General features: G+C 42.8%; 1 protein-coding gene across 4 annotated transcripts in view; it reads right to left on the reverse strand.

Moving 5' to 3' along the window:
* Positions 1-21,583, reverse strand: part of MTMR7 (myotubularin related protein 7) — a 155,384-nt gene that overhangs the window by 4,910 nt on the left and 128,891 nt on the right. For 3 of the 4 annotated variants that reach the window (XM_081521626.1, XM_081521623.1, XM_081521627.1), the window contains 5 exons: positions 15,300-15,432; positions 5,611-5,720; positions 3,772-3,897; positions 2,170-2,219; positions 718-918 (listed from right to left, as the gene is read on the reverse strand). In XM_081521626.1, the coding sequence (XP_081377752.1) occupies positions 718-918; positions 2,170-2,219; positions 3,772-3,897; positions 5,611-5,720; positions 15,300-15,432 (620 nt within the window). The remainder of the gene's footprint in view (positions 1-717; positions 919-2,169; positions 2,220-3,771; positions 3,898-5,610; positions 5,721-15,299; positions 15,433-21,583) is intronic. The other variant, XM_081521625.1, reaches the window with a different exon arrangement.

The following is a 21,583-nucleotide window of genomic DNA, read 5'->3' on the forward strand; positions in this document are numbered from 1 at the left end:
CCAAGTAGTTGCCTGAAATTATGGATAGTACTAAACCCTGTATATACTGTGTTTTCCTATACATACATGCCTATCATAAAGTTTCATTTATAAATTAAGCATAATAAAATATGTGAATTCCTAGCATTGCCACTCTTGAACTTTATTATTAAGTAAAACAGGGGTTACTGGAACACAAGCACTGTGATAACTGAGACAGCTACTAAGTAACAGGCGATCCCAGGCAGGATGGAGCAGGAGAGTGTGAGATTTCATCATGCTACTCAGGAAGACCCACAATTTAAAACTTATGAATCATTTTTTTCTGGAATCTAATATTGGACCACAGTTGGCCTCAGAAATTGTGGAAAGTGGAACCATGGATAAAGAGGGACTACTATATTTGCAACTATTATGAGAGTATATCCACCAAAGTTGTGTAACTTTTTCCTTTTCAATGCAAAAATGACTTTCCCTGACTCCCAAGAAGCTTCCTTTCCATATCAGTGCATGAAGTTTACCTATCTACCTGTGGACATTAGGCAGGAACTAGGCAAAATGGACTTGTGCCTGTCTTTGTCAGCTGATGGCCTTAAATCTCTAAAGTGATGTCAGGGAAAAAATTGTTACTCTGTCAGTGAAGATGTGTAACTAAAACAGTCTTCAAAATTGTGAAAGACAATCTGAAACTCTCAGTCACAAAATCTTTAGATAAAAATTAAACACCAAAACACTTACTTGAGTTCTTGTCTCTCCTTCTGGCTATTACATAGGAAGTTCCCAAACTGGCAGGAATAGATGTGATGTTGAATGTGAATCAAAAACCTCTCATTGAACTCAAAGGCACAGGGAAACTGTTCCATTAACTGCCAGATGCACTCAAGGAACTGGTCGATAACTGGAGAGATTTCTCTAGGATCACCATCTAGGTTGCCGTATCTGTAAAACAAAGTATTAAGAGATTTTACAGCAAGGTTTTTTTTTTTTTTTCTTAATTAGAAAGCTATGAAAGCAAAAACAATCATAAAAGCAACTCTAGTTCCTAAACAGATCTTATCTTATAAACTGGAACGCAAAAGAAGTGGGAAAACATAACTTTTTAAATTGTAATGCCAAGAAAAATTTTATATTAAAAGTCTGGACAGAGAAGGGACATATTTATGTTATAATTACAAAAGAAAAATGTTAGTGCTGGAGATAAAATTCCAGGAGTCTTTACAAGGAAAAGCAGCAATCTTTCATTCTGATTTTAAAAGAACATCCAAAACTTGAAATAAGTCTTCACTTTATTTTAATTAGTTGAAAGAAATGCCTAAGCCACTTTAGAGTTTCTCACTTCTGCATGGTTTTATTAGGAAGAAATAAGGACAGCTTTAAAAAACTGTGATTCCCCAAGTTTCAAGGGGCATTTCCATTTTTAAAAGTGTTAAAACTTGTCAATTGATCTCCATGTGACCTCAGATTCCCCATACCTTTATTATCTCTCCTTTTGTTGTTTTCAAGAGTACATCAGAATCTGTTTCCTCATGTTTGTGTTGATTTTTAAACAGCTGCCCAGTCCTTCTACACTATTATGTGAATTTTAGAAAGAATCCAGAAGGGTGATTTGGGTGCTATCAAATCAGAATAACAATATAGAACCTCATCTTTCAAGCGATGGGTAATCAACTTGATGAGGAATAAAAATGAGCAAGGATTGGTTTAGTAGTTTTTCCAAGGGTAGAAACATTAGAAACTGTCTGGAAACCTTCAAAGGGTTTAGCCCTACTCACCTTTGTTCACTTTATAAAGGGGTTGCTCAATAGGTTCCTTCCTCATAAAACACACACTTATCAGCCACTTCCATGTTCTTTCTGCCCCAGATACTCTCTCTCAGAGGTCTTAGGTGCCTAGCAGACAGTAGAACCCCCCCAAACTGAAAATAACAATGTGATCTTAAGGCTGCTTGTTTGGAGGATTTAACATCAGTTAGTTCTGCTCAGTAAATACCAAGAGTTCTCAAGTTAGAACTTCTTTATCTGTGATACAACATACATAACAAAAATTTAACTTTCTGAATAAGATACCCAAGGCAGTTTTGAAAACAGGCTGCTATTCCCCACTCAGGTGAGGAATTCAGAAACAATTTTTTTTTATTCTCAACCTTAAATTCACAATTTAAAAATCACAAGATTTTAAATCACTTCTTACCTGTGAGTAAACTTATGACCAAAGGAAATCCAGTCCTTTTCAATTAATACCTATATAAAAAAATATAAATATCACGAGAGAAGCAAATGAGGGAAAGTGAGAGACCAGAACCAATAATTCTGAAGGATTCAAAAGTTCTTGGAGCATAATTCACTACCCTTGGTAACCTGCAAATGAATGAACACTATCTACCCATATAGAGGTGCACATCGGAGGGCAGAGCTGAAGGTCTTCTGTAGGAGAAATAAACAGGAGTAGACATGGGAAGATGTACTGCCATCACCCGGAGTGCTGTTGATGAGCACTGTTCATATTGCTTCATGTTCCATCTCATTCACGGGGGTGAGAGGGAGGAGGTGTTATTATCACTGTCATTTTACAGAGGGAGAAACAAGGAGGTTACTCATCCAAGATCACACTTAGAAAGTGGTCAATGCCACCTGGTAACCTAGCTCCAGAAACAGTCATAGCCCATCAAGTCCAACTCTTGGTCAATACTCCATGCTGCCCATCAGTATATCAATACCAACCTCTTTACAAGAGACTAAGGAATGTTTTCCAGTGATCTTTAATATGCTTTAGAAGAATTCTAGAATGAGGAGGGTTTGGAGCATATTGAAAGTTTCAGCCCTGCTGTGGAGTCAGAGATGTAACACAAGTTTATACTCTCAAATTGCCTGGAATTTAAATAATAATATAGTATAATACCATCAATATCACCAATGCTGTAAAACAGCCAGAGCTCTTTTCTTAAAAAAAAAAAAAAAAAGATTTGTTGAAGTTTTGCCTTGACAACCTATAAATTTAATGGGAAGGAATCAAAAAGAGCCAGTGATGAAGGATGGGGTAAAGGAGACCAACCCCTCAGCAATGAAGACCCACTGCAGCCAAAAGTCAGTAGAAAATTTAAAAAAGAGGCAGGAACCAGATAAGCTAACAGCCACTAGGAAGTCCCTGTAGTCATTCTAAGAAAATGGTCCCAGCTTAGCCAAAGCTTCACCCTATCAGACACCTACACAAATATCACAGATACCTTGCAATTGAAGCAACGCATCAAGTTCTGATGCATACCTAAAAGGTGCTAGATCTAGGAGAGAATGTACTCACAATTTCAAGAAAGAACCCCAAAACACTGACATTTTCAATATTCTCATCCACAGTTGTGAAGGATTATTTGAAATACAAAAGCAGTAAGTGAAAACACTTTTTCCTATAGAGTTTTTTTTTCTCCAAATATTTTTCTGAAAAGTGTTTTCTGTTTTACAGTCCTGTGTTACCTCAAACTTGAAAATATATATCAAACTTGAAACATATAGAATAAAAATGATGTAAGAAACTATTTTACAAACTGCTGAATGTATATATTTGCCCCTAAATTCACCTTTAATAGCATTGATTTGAATTGGCTCCCAAATCCCAGAAATTCATCTTCTTAATTCCAAGCTTATTTCACCTTTCCCCCTTTAATTAATCTTGCTGATCTACTAACAGAAAACTAACACTGATGAGGAGGGAAGAAGAGTTGCTAATAGCTGCCAGAAGAGAAGTCCATTCTGCCCGGGCACAGCGTGCACGGGACAGTGGCCAGGCGGCCGCACTCACCATGAAGCCCTTCAGAGTCCGGTAGTGAGGGTCCAGGAGGAGGCTGGCAACTGAGCACACCTGAGCGGTCCTGTCCCAGCCATCAGAACAGTGAACAAGCACACTAGCCCCTTCCTCTGAAACTGCCTAAAAAACAGCATTGGCAAAGAGTCTCAAAGGATGGCAATCAGCAGGAAAAATCATCAGGATTAGGTTCAGTTTTGTACTCACAGAATCAAAAAAAGATTTCCACGCAAAAAAGAAAAATCAATACCCAAACCTGTTCCTGCATTTATTGAGTATGCACATACCCATCTAGTTAGGGCGGAGCCAAGGAGCAGTTTGGGCTGGTCACCAAAGTGTTACTTCCCTTCCCTTATATCTGGAAGCCAGGAGCCCAGCTTCTGAACTTCATACAAGCAGGCTTCCTGTACGAATATCTCCTATCCTACCTTCTACTCTGGTCCCTGCCCTGCTTCCACCTTAAGCCTTTCCAATTAAAATTCTGGAGCTGCTGCTGGCCACAGTCATTCTCAAAAAGGAAAAGACAAAAATGATAAGCTGAAACTGAAGTTAGAGATAAAAGAGTAAGAGCCAAGTAAAAGTGCCTGGCACTGAATAAATATTTGTTAAATAATGAATTATCTAAGAAAGGGGAGCATACCATGTCATCAGAAAAGATATGTATGTCTTCAGGTATAAATCTGAGGGGGATTTATTTTTTTAAAAAACCCACTAAACAAAATAGACTGCATTAAAAAATGGCTTGTATGAAAGTTACAGCAAAATCTTCCTCTAGGAGAACGGAATCTACCTGCCAGGTTCAGGAACATGACGTTTGCTTATGCCATTACTGAAAAAGGAGGAGCTGTTTGCTAAGATGGGAGCCTCGAGCCTGGCTCACTCCGATGACTCACATTTGGATGTACTCATTCGTAGAAAATTCTTTTCTCCCTTGTACAACAGAAACTAACACAACATGGTAAAGCAATTATATTCCAATTTAAAAAAAATTGGTTAATTTATTGTTAATAATCTCTATTCTTAACCTTAGAAGAATCTTTTAGGAAATACTATTTCTATGGTGGAGAACATTTATAGTGAAAGCTCAATAATTCCTCCCAGTTTACTTCAGTTTCTTTTTTCTCCATTAAATGCAAAGTAAATTTCATGCTTTTATTTTAAACTAATATAGTCCCAATTTTATAAAAATATTTATGTTTATCTATATACAGAAAGATGTCTACAATAATGTTCATCCATATTAATGAAGGTTTTTCCTAGGTGGTAGGCTTTGGGATAACTATTTTTTTGTGGGGGGATAACTTAAACTTTCATCTTTGTAGTTTTCTTTAGTGTCTGAATTATTTATGTTTGATTCATTCATTTTCCAATACTGATTTTTCTTTTTACAAAATGTAAGAGGACAAGAAGTAATTAATTTTAACGTGAATGGTTATTTCCCTTTTTCTTTTCTCTACTTCCTAATTTCTGAAAGCAAATTGACTATTGTTCCTGCTCAAATGAAGATCATAAGAAAATTAAACATCATTAATAATTTAAAAAAATTCTTTCCTCCACCCAGAACCAAGCATAATAGAAGACTACTTTCAGATTACTCTGAAAGTATTTTACCAGTTGATTGCCTTGATGATACACTATCAACTGAACATCATCCTATCTTTCATAAAATCCCATCTTCAAAGGGCAGATTTCATGGAGGTCTGCAAAGCCAGCTCCCGAACCAGGTATCATCCAGCTTAGGACAGGGGAGTTCCTGGGAGGGAACCAGATCTCTATCCGGTATCACAGTGCACTGGCTGCTCTGCCCCACAGCCTGTGTTCTCTGTGATTGCATACCTTTGCAATGAAGATTCCTGCATCCATGATGGCCTTAATGTGCCTCAGCCAGCCAGAGTTCTCCAGTCCCCATAGAAAATCACTCATGGAGGGAGATTTAAGTTCACACACTGCAAGATAAACTCTGTTACAGAAGCAAAATACAGGCAGTCTTTCACTGTACATGTGATCATATTTGCAGGTAGTTTGTTAATGATTCCTTCATTGTACCATTTTCTGGAGGAGTCAAGATAAATGCCCAAGCTTGCTAAATGTCATTCTACTGAACCAGTTCCAGGTAAGCCTTCTCCGTCATTTTGTTCACAGGGGACATTGCATCTGTTTAGAAGTATTATATTTGTAAAGTTTAAACTCTTAATATTCATAAAAATCATTAAATGTTGTCATAGTAAAACTATGATTTATTCTTCCAGCCAACATATGTAAAATGGACAACCAAGGAGCACTTGAGTACAAGTGCTCTGGAGGAAAAGACTCATATAATGAACTCTAGCACCTTCCCAGCTAGAAGTCTGTCACCAAGAACTGTCCTAAAAGTCTTAAATGGAAATTATCAAACTCCTCCTGCTAGCCACCCTCCCTCAAAGGGAGTAAAGGATATGAACTTAAGTATGAGACTTCTGAACACCTCTAGAGCATCAAGTTAGGGGTTTTACCTTTGATTGAAAATGAAGATAATCCAGGATTCCAAAGATACCTGTGTTTTACAAAACTAAGGCAGGTGTGTAAACACCTCTATAATACCATCACAGGCAGTTTCATCTCAAGAGCTTATCTTCTAGTTAACAAGAAGCATGAAAAAGCTTTAAAAGGGCTCGGTGTTCTGACTACAACATAAATATGACATTCCAAAGTTCACAGGGTTCATACCTATAATGCTCTTTTGAGGAATCCTATAAGTTAATCAAGGAAAATTAAATAATGGGCATCGAGTTTATTACCTTGGACTTCAGTTTCTTCATGTTTAAAATAGAGAAAGTGTGCTAAATTATATCTAAGTGCCCTTCCAGCCCTAAACTTCCAGATTGAAATTTGTTGTCTTTAAAAGCATTGTGCATTTACAATACATATTAACTGTTAACCTTTTATCAGATGCCCTTCCCTCAAATATGCCAGATAACAGAAGGTTCACTCATAGTTCCCACAACATAAGAACCACACACAAAAAGCACAAGTATAACAGTTAAATTAAGTCAAAGATGGCAGCAATGATGAAATAACACCAAGATTCCCAGCAAAAAAACCCTTCATAAGAAAACAGTATTATGAATATCTTCAGCCAAGATTCCAAACTCTGCCTTTCAAAAGCCTGCCCTGAGCTAGACGCCAAGCAGGAGAAATGGGCTTCGCTCTGGTTCAAGGCACTGTCCCTTTGACATCATGGTGCTGCCCCGTCTCCACCAGCAGCGATTCAGGTTGTTCAAGTTAAGATTAACCTGATTTGCAGTTTTCAAAAGTTTTTGCACACATGCCTCTCCAATGATTTTTAAAACTGTGTACCCTCTCATGGACCATGGAGCCTCCAAGGTGGCACTAGTGATAAAGAATCCACCTTCCGATGCAGGAGATGTAAGAGACGCGGGTTCGATCCCTGGGTCAGGAAGATCCCCTGGAGGAAAGCATGGCAAGCCATCCCAGTATGCTTGCATGGAGAATCCCATGGACAGAGGAGCCTGGCAGGCTACAGTCCATAGGGTCGCAAAGAGTTGGACAGGACTGAAGCAACTTAGCACACACCCTCTCATGCACCATGGAATAATGCACCATAGTAAGACTGAAGGTGTGTTTGCCTTTTGCAAGGTGGCAAAGGGGCAGTCGGTTAGGGGAGATGGGAAAGGACGGCTGGCTCACACTTGGGCCGAGGAGCATCTCTTAAGACAGGAGCACATGCAGAAGTTGGTGCTATAAAACAATCCTGCCACGGCGCCCCTGGGAAAACCTTCCCCATGACCTTGGGGGATTATGTACGCAGCTTGAAGACAGACACTGAAACTGCTGCAACTGAAAAATGCGTGCGGTCTGCTGAGAAATCGAGTCAGGCGGGCTGTCCTCGGGGCTGAGGATGGGGCCGGCGGCAGTACCGCGCGCGCCCTCCGCGTGGCGCTCAGACTTCCCCACACCCTCTGCGCTGCAGCCCCTCCCGTGGGCGCCTGCCGTTTGGTCCTTCTGTCCAGCCCTGGCCGTGACCCAGAGTGTTCAACTTCATCCTAAAATACACACATTCCACCACGTAGTCTCGGGACCCACTGAGGCCTTTAAATCTTCTACAGATAACGCTGACTGGCAAACGCTCGTTTGTTTCACTGAACCAGCTCGACTTTCTGGGTGTAAGGAAAGCGCTCTGGGCTAGATGGCATCCGCCTTCATGTCAAAAAGTCCGGGGAGCGGGAGGGATGTTCTGGTGTCCGAACTCTGAAGCTCAGTCCAAGAACAAATGATCCCTTGCGCCTTTTCTTCCCACCAGGTGTGGAAATGACAGCAAGTTTAAAAATAAACATACCGGGCTTTCCAGCTAAGGGAGCGGCCTGTGCCAACGGGCAAGAGGGGACCAGCTGGCTCACAGAACAAGGCCCTAAAAGGCGCCCTCTTCACCGAGCTCGCGGCCAGGGGGCCAGCTGCTGCTTTGTCCACACTGAGGACGGCTCCCTGTTTTAACACGTCTGCTTTTAGTTACATTTAAACTGCGGATGTTCAGTAAAACAGCCACCCTGGCTTTCATGCATTTTTTTTTCACTGAGAGCTTGCCCGCCCTCAGATGCTGAGGGGTGCTTGTTGAGAGCAATCAGCCCGCAGGTGATTAATACACATGGTCAGATGGGGGTACACTCAAGACTCCAACATTAGCACCTGAATTTTCACATGTAAAGCTCACATGTAAAACTGGTGGGTTTGTTTGGATAAACTCAGGATAAAGAAATACTGATCTGTTCACCCTTGTTGCCAAACCCAAACCAATAATAACAAACCATTTTGCTGAACAAAGTTCATTTCAGTTGACCTCAGGCAGGCATCGGCCACGGATCACAGAGAACCCTAACTTACTAACAGGGAGTTTAATGTCCAGGTCTAGTGACATCGGTCTTATACAGAACAGGTTAACTATACATACCCCGCAAGAATAAAAACAACATTTAAAAAGAAAAGATAGATTATTATGGCACCTGAGGAAATAGGAAATTTATTTGGGATAAAATTAACCTCTGGTGATCTTCCTTTGCTATTTCCTACTTGAAGCTCATTTCTTCCTCCAGAGTGGCTGGGTGGGGACCAGCCCTGTGGAATGGTCTTTCTTGTCTCTAAGATCTAAAATTGAAAAGTAAATGGGCCGCCTCAATTCAGGACTCAGCTGCAGGTGGGGCTTAAGGAATGACAAAGACTAAATAGGAAATGTAAGGCAGATGGAAATAGAGAAGTCTAGTTTGGAAGGAAGGGTGCTGAGAGCAGGGAAGCTGGGGTGGATATAAGATATTAGTGACAGATGCTGGAGAGATGGCCACGAATCACATAAGATTAAGATGTTGGCAGCAAATAACAGAAGTGGTGAAAAAAGCAGCATGTGTAGCTGGGGACATAATGAGTGGAGAATCTTTGCATAAGCTGCCAGGACCAACATGCTTACTGAGTCTGAAACCACATTGTCACTGGCAAGCAGAGACTGAATTGCCTAATCTCAATTGCAGCCTTATGGAAAAACTGCTCGCCTACTCCCTAATATGAATCATGTCTATCTTTAGTTTTATGGGAGACATTTTCTTCTAGAAGTGTTCCTTTTGTAAATGTTTCAGTTATCAAAAAAAACTAGCTGTCAAGATGAACAAAACAGAAATGATAATTACGAGGGTGAAAATGTTTAATCTTTGAATTGTCCCGGGGAACATCAGGGTAAAGCATAATCAGGATTAAAAATAGTCATTCTCTCATTAAATCTGTTTTCTCTTGTCCTCTCCTTTGCTAAAGTCACCCAGAGGCAAAGTCTTTGGCTTTGACACCCAATTAAAACATCCCACCATATGACTCACCCAAGGATAGCCCTCAGGGGGATCACTTGTAAGCAAGCATTATCTTCTCTTTCCACCATGACTTTTGCCCTACATCAAAAATCACTTTGTATTACTAAATGAAGCATTTTTCTCTGCAATACCCCGCATAAAGAAAACTCTCAGTAACTGTCTGATGTACAGATGAGTGTCTGAGATAACGACGTAGCTCCTAGTGATGAAGTATTCACCATAAACAGGTATTGTGTTAGGTCCTCTACATCCATTGTCCACCATACAGGGTGTGTTCACTCCCAATTTTCAGAATGGCAAGTGTGGCTCAAAGAGGTTTACTAAGTCATCCCTGGTCACTCAGCCAGGGGATCCCTGAGCAGCAATCCTGGTCACAATGCACACCCCCCAAAGGGTCGTGCTCTTTCCTCTCTGCCTCAGTGCTTGTGGTCTTACTGTCTACCAGGCACCGCCATCCAGCGCTCTCACAGCCACATTATACATCCTCTTATAACACAGAGAGCAAGGGACACACTCTTGATGGATTTCTTTCTGCCAAATAACCATGAGTTGATAACCAGTGGAGCCTGATGCAGAGCCCGGTTGCTCTAACAGAACACTTACTACAAACCTCACTGGACAAGTCCAAGGGACAATGACCAGGTTTTTCAGCCACGTCTTATTGGCTTCTTCTTATCTAATCGGTTAGTAATCTCAGGAAATTAATACTGGGGGAAAGTCAGAAGATAGAGAACTGAAAAAAAGATCAACCATTACAGTTTTTTATTAGCTCGTATATGGTAGAACTTCATAGCATAAACTTGTAGGCAATACTACAGAAAATACTTAAAAATGAAAAATTTGAATATAAAAGGTTGAACTCTACCATTTCTTCCAGGATGAATTAGCCATCATCTCATAAAATAAGGAGGTGAGGGGGAAAAGTATCAGATGGTAAGGACAGCGGGGCTGAAAGCTGCACCGTTAATCCTGAGCAGAGAGAAATATTTCATGGAACCTTGGAGCCAGGTGTGTTGGGGGACTGCTCCCTTCTAGATTTCAGTGCCCCTGAGACCCCCTGGCGGGGACACCAGAACAGGGGTCATGAGCCCACAGTACCCACTGCAGCGGTGCCTCCTGGGACGCACTCCAAGTTCCCTGCTTCAATCGTCCCTTCATTCCCAACAAAGGTTCTGAATAATCGGGCTTCACAGAGAAGCACAGATCAGATGTCTCTAGGGCCAGCTGATTTCACCACAAAACTTTTTCTGTCGTCACTGCCCCCAATTCCAGGGCAAGTGACAAAAGCGGTTACCACTTGGGGCCTGCTATACAGATCCCAATTGTTTCCACTGACTCTTAAAAACAGCTCTTCACTGTAGTACTGTCCCAACTGCTGACTGGGCACCGGGCCTTTGTCCCCGTGCTCTGACCGTGCTCCCATCTGACCACTGTCAGGCTGAGGCTTGTATCTCTGTCAAACAACTTGCTGAGAAAACACCCACCCAGCCCGGCATGTGGTTTATTAAATTATGTTTGATGAACTTGTGCTGAGTGGACACAGACCATACCACAGGACATGCGCTTCTCTGCCTCTGAAATTCTGCTTACTTTACATCTCTTGAATAAAGGAATTAAGAAAAGCCACCCGTAAGGAAGCAGTGCACGTATGCTTAGTCACTTCAGTCCTGTCCCACTCTTTGCAACCTCACGGGCTGTAGCCCGCCAGGCTCCTCCGTCCATGGGGATTCTCCAAGCAAGAAGACTGCGAGTGGGTTGCCATTTCCTTCTCCAGTTTAAATTTAAATATGTAAATAAATTTAACTTTTCAATTGTGAATTTTAAAACTATAAGTCAAAATGGTATTTTGAGGTTTTAACTTACATTTCTTCACTTCGAGGATGAATTAGCCATCATGTCATACAGTAAGGAGGTGAGGGGGAAAAAGTATCAGATGGAAAGGACAGTGGGGCTGAGACCTGCAACATTAACTCTGGGCAGAGAGAAATATTTCATGGGAACCTTGGAGCCAGGTGTGTTCTGTTAAAAAGCACTTTCCATACATAATGGAATATTACTCAGCCATTAAAAAGAATGAAATCATGCCATTTGCAGCAACACGGATGGATCCGTAGTAAAGGAAGGAAAGGCTCTGTGAAAAGCACTTCATACTTAACTCAGTTACAACTGCTACATAACTGAAAGGGTTTTTTCACTGGGAGGCGGGAATGCCACAAAATAGTTTGGTGTAAGAACTTAGAAACCAACGTTTACATTCAAGGGCTTCCCTGGTGACTCAGTGGTAAAGACTCGGCCTGTCGGTGCAGGGGACACAGGTTCAATCCCTGATCCGAGAGGTTCCCACATGCTGTGGAGCAACTAAGCCCATCTACCGCAACTGAAGAGCCTGTGCTCTAGAGCCCGGGAACCGCAACCACCGAGGCCTGCATGTCCCAGGGCCTGCGCTCCACAGCAGGAGAAGCCACCACAGTGAGAAGCCTCCGCAGCAAAACCAGAGGGTAGCCTCCGCTCTCCGAAACTAGAGAAAAGCCCTCACAGCAACAAAGACCCAGAGCAGCCAAATAAAGAGATAAAATTATTTTGAAAGGAAATTAACATTCAATCAATGAGCTCTATAAAAGGACCCACACCAGACATGAATTTGGTCCTGGAGTTCAGTTTCTGGTGAAATCATCTGCCACTCTTGCTCACAGACAGGGCTATATAGGGGCAGAATGCAAAGCAATGTTTCATTTCTGTTATTCAGAATCTATTCTGGTAATATCAATAACCCTGAGAAGAAGATAATAATCATCAAGGAAATGCATTCTTCCCCTTCCTACTAAGTGAGCAGCAGTACAAACCTCCCAGTCTCTTTGATGCCACGACAACTACTGGAAGGAGAAAAAGCCTCAAAAGGTGGGTCTGATTGCATCACTTCATCAGCTGAAGCCTCCACGAGTGGTTTATAATTTACTTAGTGAAAACAGATAGTTGGACATCGGTCAGGTCCCCTGAAAGGCATCCAGAGAGCTGTCCTCGCTTAGGGGGCCGACACAGAGCCGGGAAAGTGGTGCAGAAGAACCACAGTCCCCTGAGGAACCTGGCCGCCCTCCCTCTGGAACTCCATCAGTTTGCTGGGCCTCGAGAAACAGCAAGTCAGACCACAGGTCTGAGGGCAGGAGACAAGGTTCCTCATCAGCAACCAAGTAAATGCTCCCTTTAAAACAAAAGCCAGACTGCCATGTGACAAGCACTCTTGGGAGTCGCCTTACGCATATAAGAAAATGCGTGTGTGCCAAGTCGTTTCAGTCGTGTCTGACTCTGCGACCCCACATCTCTTCATGTCTCCTGCATTGGCAGGCGGTTTCTTTACCCCTAGCACCACCTGGGAAGCCCTGAAGAAGATATATTTTTTCTTTTGAGAATATATAGCAGAAAATATATAGTCTCAAAAGTCAGCTTATGAAATTACTAAAAAGCATATGTTTTTAAAAATTCTGATCATGAACACTCATCATACTAAAGTCAGACTACTCTATCAATAACAGTACTGAGCTGGTTCAATTTGCCAACTTCTAAAAAGCACAGCTTATAGCAGGGACAGGCACACCACCCACAATAATCTCCAGATGTTGATGAAGCTCGAAGCCCAGAGAATCCTCCTGTCACCTGCTGCTGTTGTTTCATCGCTAAGTCACATCTGACTCTTTGCAACCCATGCACTGTAGCCCACCAGGCTCCTCTGTCCATGGGACTTCCCAGGCAAGAATACTGGAGTGGGTTGCCATGCCCTCCTCCAGGGGATCTTTCTGACCCAGGGATCCAAACCACATCTCCTGCACTGCAGGCGGTTCTTTACCATCTAAACCACCAGGGAAGCCCTCCTGTCACCTGAGACACAACAAAGTTCACAGAGAAGAGAGATGGAGATAGCTCTGGGGCCGTGATTATTCTACAGATGCAAAGTGAAAGTCGCTCAGTCGTGTCCGACTCTTTGCAACCCCATGGACTGTACAGTCCATGGAATTCTCCAGGCCAGAATACTGGGGTGGGTTGCCATTCCCTTCTCCAGGGGATCTTCCCAACCCAGGGATCAAACCCAGGTCTCCCACATTGCAGGCGGATTCTTTACCAGCTGAGCCACCAGGGAAGCCCTGGTTTTTTACAGATGCAAAAAGAGGGTTTTTTCCTAACCATTCAAAGTTTCCATTTTAAACTGTTTGCAACCAGGGGCATCAAACTGTGGACTCACAGAACCATCAGGGCTAGATGGGTCCAGAGAAATTATTAGTCCAATAGTTTCATTTTACAGCTAGTAACAGAGCCTCAAATAATGTACATGACGCATTTAAAGTTTCATAATGACCGAGATGACCCCAGGATCCCAGGAAGGACAATGGAAATCAGGCTTATCTGTGACATTCAAGTTCCTCGAGCCCCACCACTAGGTTCTCACTACATCCTGCTCTCATTAAGAAGGGAAATTAAGCAGAGAACTGAGAGCAAATGGGTATTCTGAGAAAAAGGTAATTCAGCATTTCCTTTGCCCCTTTTCACTCCGGGCCCCATATTTCCCTTCAGAGAGGACCGCCCACTCCCTTCCCTCACAGGCAGCCTGCCTTGCCAGGGCATCACCCCCTAGACGTGGGAGCAGCACAGCATCTACAGCCTCTCCCAGTCCCCAGGCGGGCTTCTCAGGTGGCTCAATGGTGAGGAACCCGCCTGCAATGCAGGAGGCAAGGAGACTGGGGCTTGATCCCCGGGTTGGGAAGATCCCCTGGAAGAGGGCATGGCAACCCACTCCAGTGTTCTTGCCTGGAGAATCCCACGGACAGAGAAGCCTGGTGGGCTACAGTCCATGGGGTCGCAAAGAGTCGGACCCTAAGCGCACACACACACTGGTCCCCAGGCACAAAGCCCTGGGTTCTGCACCCTCCTCTTCTCCTCAGTTCCCACAAGAGCTAGAAGTGGTGGACACGGCAACAGACTCCTCCTTGGACCTTGATACTCACAAGGGCATAACCAGTCAATGAAGATGGTTTTGCTTGAAATACATGATTTCTGGCAATTAGTTTCTGGCGGTGTGGGCACACGAATAACTAACTGCTCTGCCTCACACGGCCCAGCTCTGTGACTTCCTCTCCCCGTGAGTCTCGAAGCCTGTGAGCACGCGTCTCCTGGTGCCCGTTGCTGGGGGCAGGGGCAGGTGGAGGGGTTCCGCGGCAGCGGCTGCTGCTGATGGAAAGGAGGACCACTACTCTCAACGTCCTTCTAATGGCTGCTCAAGCCCTGGGATTCAGTTTATGAAACTCATCTCCATACGTGAACAGTTGACGATTGCTTTCAAGGCAGGATTGCTTTATCTCCACATGGTCTTGAATGTGGGCCACACTAGTATGAGGGAGAGAGAAAATATATCCGTGTGCACGCTTCTCTTCGGTGTACCACTGGAGAGAAGCTGACAGCTAATGACCACGTGACAAAACCACTCCACCATGACACCAAAAATAAGAGAATGGCTGTTAAATGTGTACAAAGTCCCTGAATTTTTAAATTCTTCCCAACTGACCCCACCCCTGTGAACAACATCATAGTAAAGCACAATTTTCACACCAAAAGACTCTCTTATTCCACTCTGGCATCAAAACATTTAACTGTATTTTTTTTTTCAGTGCTGTGCATAAGGAAATGGTTTACCTTCCAGCATTTTCTGCAGACTGTTCCTCATGACATGGATGTTCTCTATCCCGATAAACTGAAACTTGATATTGGAATAATTGTCTTCGTTCTCATAGCCTTTCCCTGCAGCACGGTTTGCCATTGCATTAAGCTGCAGTGGGCAGCAAAACAGAACAGTCACCGAGGATATTCATGGAACAATCACAACATGTCACAGCGTCAGAAACATGCATTCAATCCCAGGACCACTGTGCTGGGCTGGGTGTCTACAGACACCTGGGCTGAGCCTACATTCAACAACATCCATTTGTCAACGTGGGAACATTTTCTGAGCTGGGGAGCATCGTAAAGATAAGCCCATCTGGAGATGCCTCCTGCTGCTCCCTGTCAGAGATGCCAAACCCAGGGTGGGATCCTTGTAGAGCCAAGCTGTCCCGATTTAACACCAAACGTGACAGCCTTGGCTGGCAAAAGAGTACCAGCAGATACAGCTGGCAACACAGAGCTCTTAAGTGAAATGATTATCTCTTCCAGTATTAGAATGCCAATAAACACATCAGTGTAGAGGAAGGGTGATGTCATTCTAATTTGCCTACGAGAATCTCGCAGATACGCAATTCAACCTTGAGAGAGAGAGAGGACCAGTGGGTGCTACATCTCTAGAGACACTTCCTCCAGCCACCCTATTTCAACCTCCAGAGAGGGCTTTTTAAAATCACATTTATTACCACAGCTTCATACATAAGAAGTGGCAGCTCCTAGTGCAAACTGGGTTCAACGGTAATGGACTTTGAAGAAATTTAATGTAATTTAAATTTAAAATTTAAATTTAATTTTGATGTAAATTTCTGCCGTACTCCTGTGTAACCAAAGTCAAGAACGGGACAACTCCTGCCTTAGCTGAGAAAGACAGAGATTTCTAGAATGAATGTTTTATTGCTAACACTCCATTCTTTTGAGTCAACCAAGCGGGCCATCACATCCTAGACATCCATATTTGCTGACCATTCTCTTCCTCTGCCCACAAAGGGGAGGAGGGCTAAAGCCCAGGCAGAGAAGTTGCCACCAGAAAAGTATCAGATTTTAGGACCACAATGCAGTATTGGGAGGATATTAATGCTTTCCAAAAATCAAAGTTTATAAAGCCAAGTTAAGGTAAAAACATAGATAATCTTTGACCCAGATCTCCTATTTGTGAGAAGCTGACACTATTTAAAATACCAGCACACAAAGATAGATATCCACAAGTGTTTGCAACCTTTTAAAAAAACAATAATTGAAATTAAAAAAAACTGAAAGCCTATGAATATCTCCATAGGGCAGTGACTGGACAAATTATGGTATATTCATACCCTGGACTACTAATAGGATCAAGGGACACAGAGATAGTGATAGAGACAGACATAGAGACGGATGGGCATCCCAGATGGCGCTAGCGGTACAGAATCCGCCTACCGATACAGGAGACGCAAGAAACTCAGGTTCAATCCCTGGGTTTGAAGATCCCCTGGAGTAGGAAATAATAACCCGCTCCAGTATTCTTGGCTGGCAGAATCCCATGGACAGAGGAACCGGGTGGGCTACAGTCCATGGGGTCGCAAGGAGTCAGACATGACTGAACGACTGAGCAGGCACACAGAGACGTACAGATACTGGGGGGAGTGAGAGGAGAGAGAGAAAAAGAGGGGAGGTGAAGGAGGGAAGACAGGCAGTGTCATATGACATGTGAAGTGAGGAAAGCAAGCTCCAGAATAATGTTCATACAAAATTCCATTTTTTGTAAAAGAAACCAAGCTACAGACGTGTGGTTACGTTTATGCATGCTGAATCAAGCAGGATACAGATGAATAGAAGGCTACACTGATTTAGCAGCTGTCATAGCAGAAAGAAAGAGGTGTCACGAGGCTGGGGCGCCCATCAATACCACTCTGTATGCTCCTCTGATTTTTGTTACAAACCAGACATACTAAGTTTACAAATTAAATAACAGAAACAAAATGTATGAGAAGTGAAAAATGAAACAGCAGAGGCAAGTCCCTGCCACCAGGGGCTCCGGCTGGCAGACTCCTCATTTTGCTGCTCTGTGATTCAGCTCACGTGACATCGGCTGGGGTACAACTTCCCTGGCCACGTTGTTCCAAATTTACTAAAAGAGCATCCCTTTTCTCCCAGGCATGCTATGAGAATAAAGGGTTTAGTCTTAATTATGAAAAAAATATATAAAAGTAATATTATTTTAAAGACAACTTATATTCATGTCTGAAATTTTTTTATTTTTTTAATTGAAGGATAATTGCTTTATAGAATTTTGTGGTTTTCTGTCATACATCAACATATTAGGATATTTTAAAATATCTTAAGGGGAAAACTTTTCTAAAATTACCTAAGACATTTTTCTTTTGAAATTGTGCTATTATAAGTGGACTGCAAGGAGATCAAACCAGTCAGTCCTAAAGGAAATCAGTCTGAATATTCATTGGAAGGACTGATGCTGAAGCTGAAGCTCCAGTACTTTGGCCACCTGATGTGAAGAGCTGACTCATTAGAAAAGACCCTGATGCTGGGAAAGGTTTAAGACAGGAGAAGAAGGGGATGACAGAGGATGAGATGGTTGGATGGCATCACCAGCTCAATGGATATGAGTTTGAACAAGCTCCGGAAGATGGTGAAGGACAGGGAAGTCTGACAGTCCATGGGGTTGCAAAGAGTCAGACATGACTAAGTGACTGACAACAATTATAAAAATATCACTGCTTTGTATAATTATTTTCCAAAGTTGCTGGCTTATTCTTTACCACAAGCTTCATAAATAAAGAGGTTAATAGGATACTAGGCAGTATCATATAGCATATATGATAGCATATCCTATTATGCTACATGAACCTTATGTTTATTCTGTACCTTGAATAATTCAGCTTAAGTCTACTCAACCGCATACCATAGAGATAACTTTTTAAATAGTGCAGTGAATAAAAAACAAAATACTATTATTTTTAACCTATAATAAGGACCCTATGTTCACTTTTTTAATAGCGGATTACCTATGATCTGGGAGAATTTATCAATGGTCTTTCAAAAGCAAAGGAAGGACACAACATGGCCTCTTGAAAGTCAATGGTACTTCTCATAATGAACAGAAGGTGGCGATATTTAATCTATTATCCAAAGAGTACTTTCTCAAGGTCTCCACACATTTTACAGAACCTCTCATGATAATGGGGCACAAGCTGACCCCTCAAAGCAGGAAACACAGCTTTATAATTAATAAAAAGTCAGACGCTATCTTGGACCTATATGCATATTCATTTAGAGAAAGTATCTCTTATATGACCAAAAAAAAAAAAAAATTTGGTGCCCTGTCCTTTAGGGTGAGAATTCCATTTCACAACCAAAGCAAAAGCTATTCATTTCAGCTCCTAAAACTTTTCAGATAGTGGGAAAAACCCTCAAAATGTCATATCCTCTATGTTTCTAATTATATAATGTTCTTGAAAAAAATTTATAGATGTGGAGAACTGATGATGCATGGTTATTTGTGATGTAATTGTTCTGTGGAAGAAAAACTATGGCCAACCTAGACAGCATATTAAAAAGCAGAGACATTACTTTGCCAACAAAGGTCCATCTAGTCAAAGCTATGGTTTTTCCAGTAGTCATGCATGAGTGTGAGAACTGGAACATAAAAAAAGCTGAGCGCCAAAGAATTGATGCTTTTGAACTGTGGTGTTGGAGAAGAATCTCGAGAGTCCCTTGGACTGCAAGGAGATCCAACCAGTCCATCCTAAAGGAAATCACTCCTGAATATTCATTGGAAGGACTGATGCTGAAGCTGAAGCTCCATTACTTTGGCCACCTGATGGGAATAACTGACTCATGTGAAAAGACCCTGATGCTGGGAAAGACTGAAGGCAGGAGGAGAAGGGGACAACAGAGGATGAAATGGTTAGATGGCATCACCAACTCTGGACATGAGTTTAAGCAAACTCTGGGAGTTGGTGATGGACAAGGAAGCCTGGCATGCTGCAGTCCATGGGGTCGCAGAGTCGGATAAGACTGAGCAACTGAAGTGAACTGAATTGTTCTGTATTTGACTGTGCTACTGAATATACAGACACACATATTTGATTATATTTTATAGAGCTAAAAACACACACACACAACTATACATAAAACTGAGGAAATCTGAACAAGATTGGTGGATTGTATCATTGTCAATATCCTGATTGCAATACTGTACCACAGTTTTGCAAGATGTTACCATTGGGGGAAACTGGGCAAAATGTATAAGCATCTCTATTATTTCCTACAACTACATGTGAATCTCCAATTATCTCAAAATACAAAGTCTATTTAAAAAAAAACTTCTCAGCTTTCTAGTTTCAATCTGTGCTGAAGGAACACAACAGGCAACTGAAAAATGGGACTGGAAAAAGTGTCCTGTTTTCTAACCCAGGGTTACTGTGCTATTTGATCATCTCAGCATCTTTGGGTGCAGAAAAGCTCATATATGAAACAAAAAAACCTCATGTCTCAACAAACACTTAATGAACACCTACTGTGTGCCAGATACTGCATGGAATAAAAATGTGAATAAGAAGTGGTTCCAGGCACCACAAGCTTATACCAAGCATGAAAGTGCAAGCACACAGCACCAAATGATGACCGCCACTGCCCGGCAGGACTCCAAACGGAGCTGAGAGCAAGGTAGAGGCGGTGGCAGGAATTAGAATCTGGAGCACCCACACGTGGCCTAGGGCATCGTAATGTTTCATGATAGAAGGAAGACTTGAGATGGTCTTCAATAATGAGGAAAGATGGAAAGAAAGGGGGAGGGCGTCCCACATGAAGCGCTGAGGAAGAGAAGAGAGGGGAGCAGGTGGCTATCAGTGAGCCAGCCACTGCGAGCACAGAGGAAGGTTCCAGTCTGGCAATGGCAGAGAAAGAGGAGGCTGGGAAGTTTTAGGGTTCTCGACACACAAGCTGGGCTTCCCTGGTGGCTCAGACAGTAAAGAATCTGCCTGCAATGCAGGAGACCTATGTTCGATTCCTGGGTTGGGAAGATCCCCTGGCGAAGGGAATGGCAACTCATTCAGTATTCTTGCCTGGAGAATTCCATAGACAGAGGAGCCTGGTGGGCTACAGTCCATGGGTTTGCAAAAAGCTGGATATGACTGAGGGACTAACACATACGTCCAGGCTAATAGATGAAGAAGTTCTGACTTCATTCATGGCGGCAGAGGGCTACTGAAGGCCTCTGAGCAGGCTTAATTGAAAAATTAGAGAGATTTAGTATCCATGTCAGAGAAGATCCACTGGAGTGGGCAGAGGACTTGAGCTCCACAAGGGAGCTGGCTCATCTCATTTACGGCCTATGCCTATTTATGGCCTAGAAGCCCACGCCTCGGGCTGGCACACAGCAGGTACTCTGTGAAGATTTACTGACGGGCTGACCAACCAAAGAAATGACTGAGTGAGGCTGAGAGGTGAAGAGCCCAGGAATGTTCAAAAAAAAAAAAAAAAAAAAACACCAGAATCAGATTCCTTCTCTCCAATCTTAAATCATCAATCAAACACATCGAAACCATGGAAACTCAGCCAACAATGATGATCTGCCTATCACGTTAAAGGTCAGCCTGGCGGTCACCGTCTGGGGCTTGAAGTCTAGCGTTACAGCCGAGCACATGCTGTACGTAAGTGACAGGACCTGATCTGATGGATGGAAAATGAGCACCGAAGGTGGCCCTGGCAGGAGGCCCAGACCACGCTCCAGCCTGCAGCATCAATTAATGGTCCATCTACCTCCATCTGTACCCGGTGCCATGAACAATCTGAACTTGCTGCTATAACCAGAAAAGAGGAGCTGATTTTATTTCTTGCAACTATGGTCTACAACTCTGCTAATCAAAATCCTCGTTCCCTACCCCCGAGGGAAGAATTAATAGCTTTCGGATTACAACCACCATTCAGCTCAATTTATAACCCCAACCCCGTATATGATGCAAAATTATCTCTGTCCCTCCTTCTAGGCTATTTGGCCTGGTAAGGAGTTCTTTCTCCTTTTCCTCTTTCTTCTAGGCTCTGTCTTTATATCAGGGATGGGAGAGGTAGAAAGTCAAAGTGTTAGTAGCTCAGTCGTGTCAGACTCTGCGGCCCCACAGACTGTAGCCCACCAGGCTCCTCTGTCCATGGGATTCTCCAGGCAAGAATACTGGAGTGGGTTGCCATGCCCTCCCCTCCAGGGGATCTTCCTGACTCAGAGATCAAACCTGTGTCTCCTGCATTGCAGGTGGAGCCTTTACCAT

This window comes from Giraffa tippelskirchi, chromosome 8 (assembly GCF_054371585.1).
Source record: "Giraffa tippelskirchi isolate mGirTip1 chromosome 8, T2T-mGirTip1v1.2.pri, whole genome shotgun sequence".
NCBI lineage: Eukaryota > Metazoa > Chordata > Mammalia > Artiodactyla > Giraffidae > Giraffa > Giraffa tippelskirchi.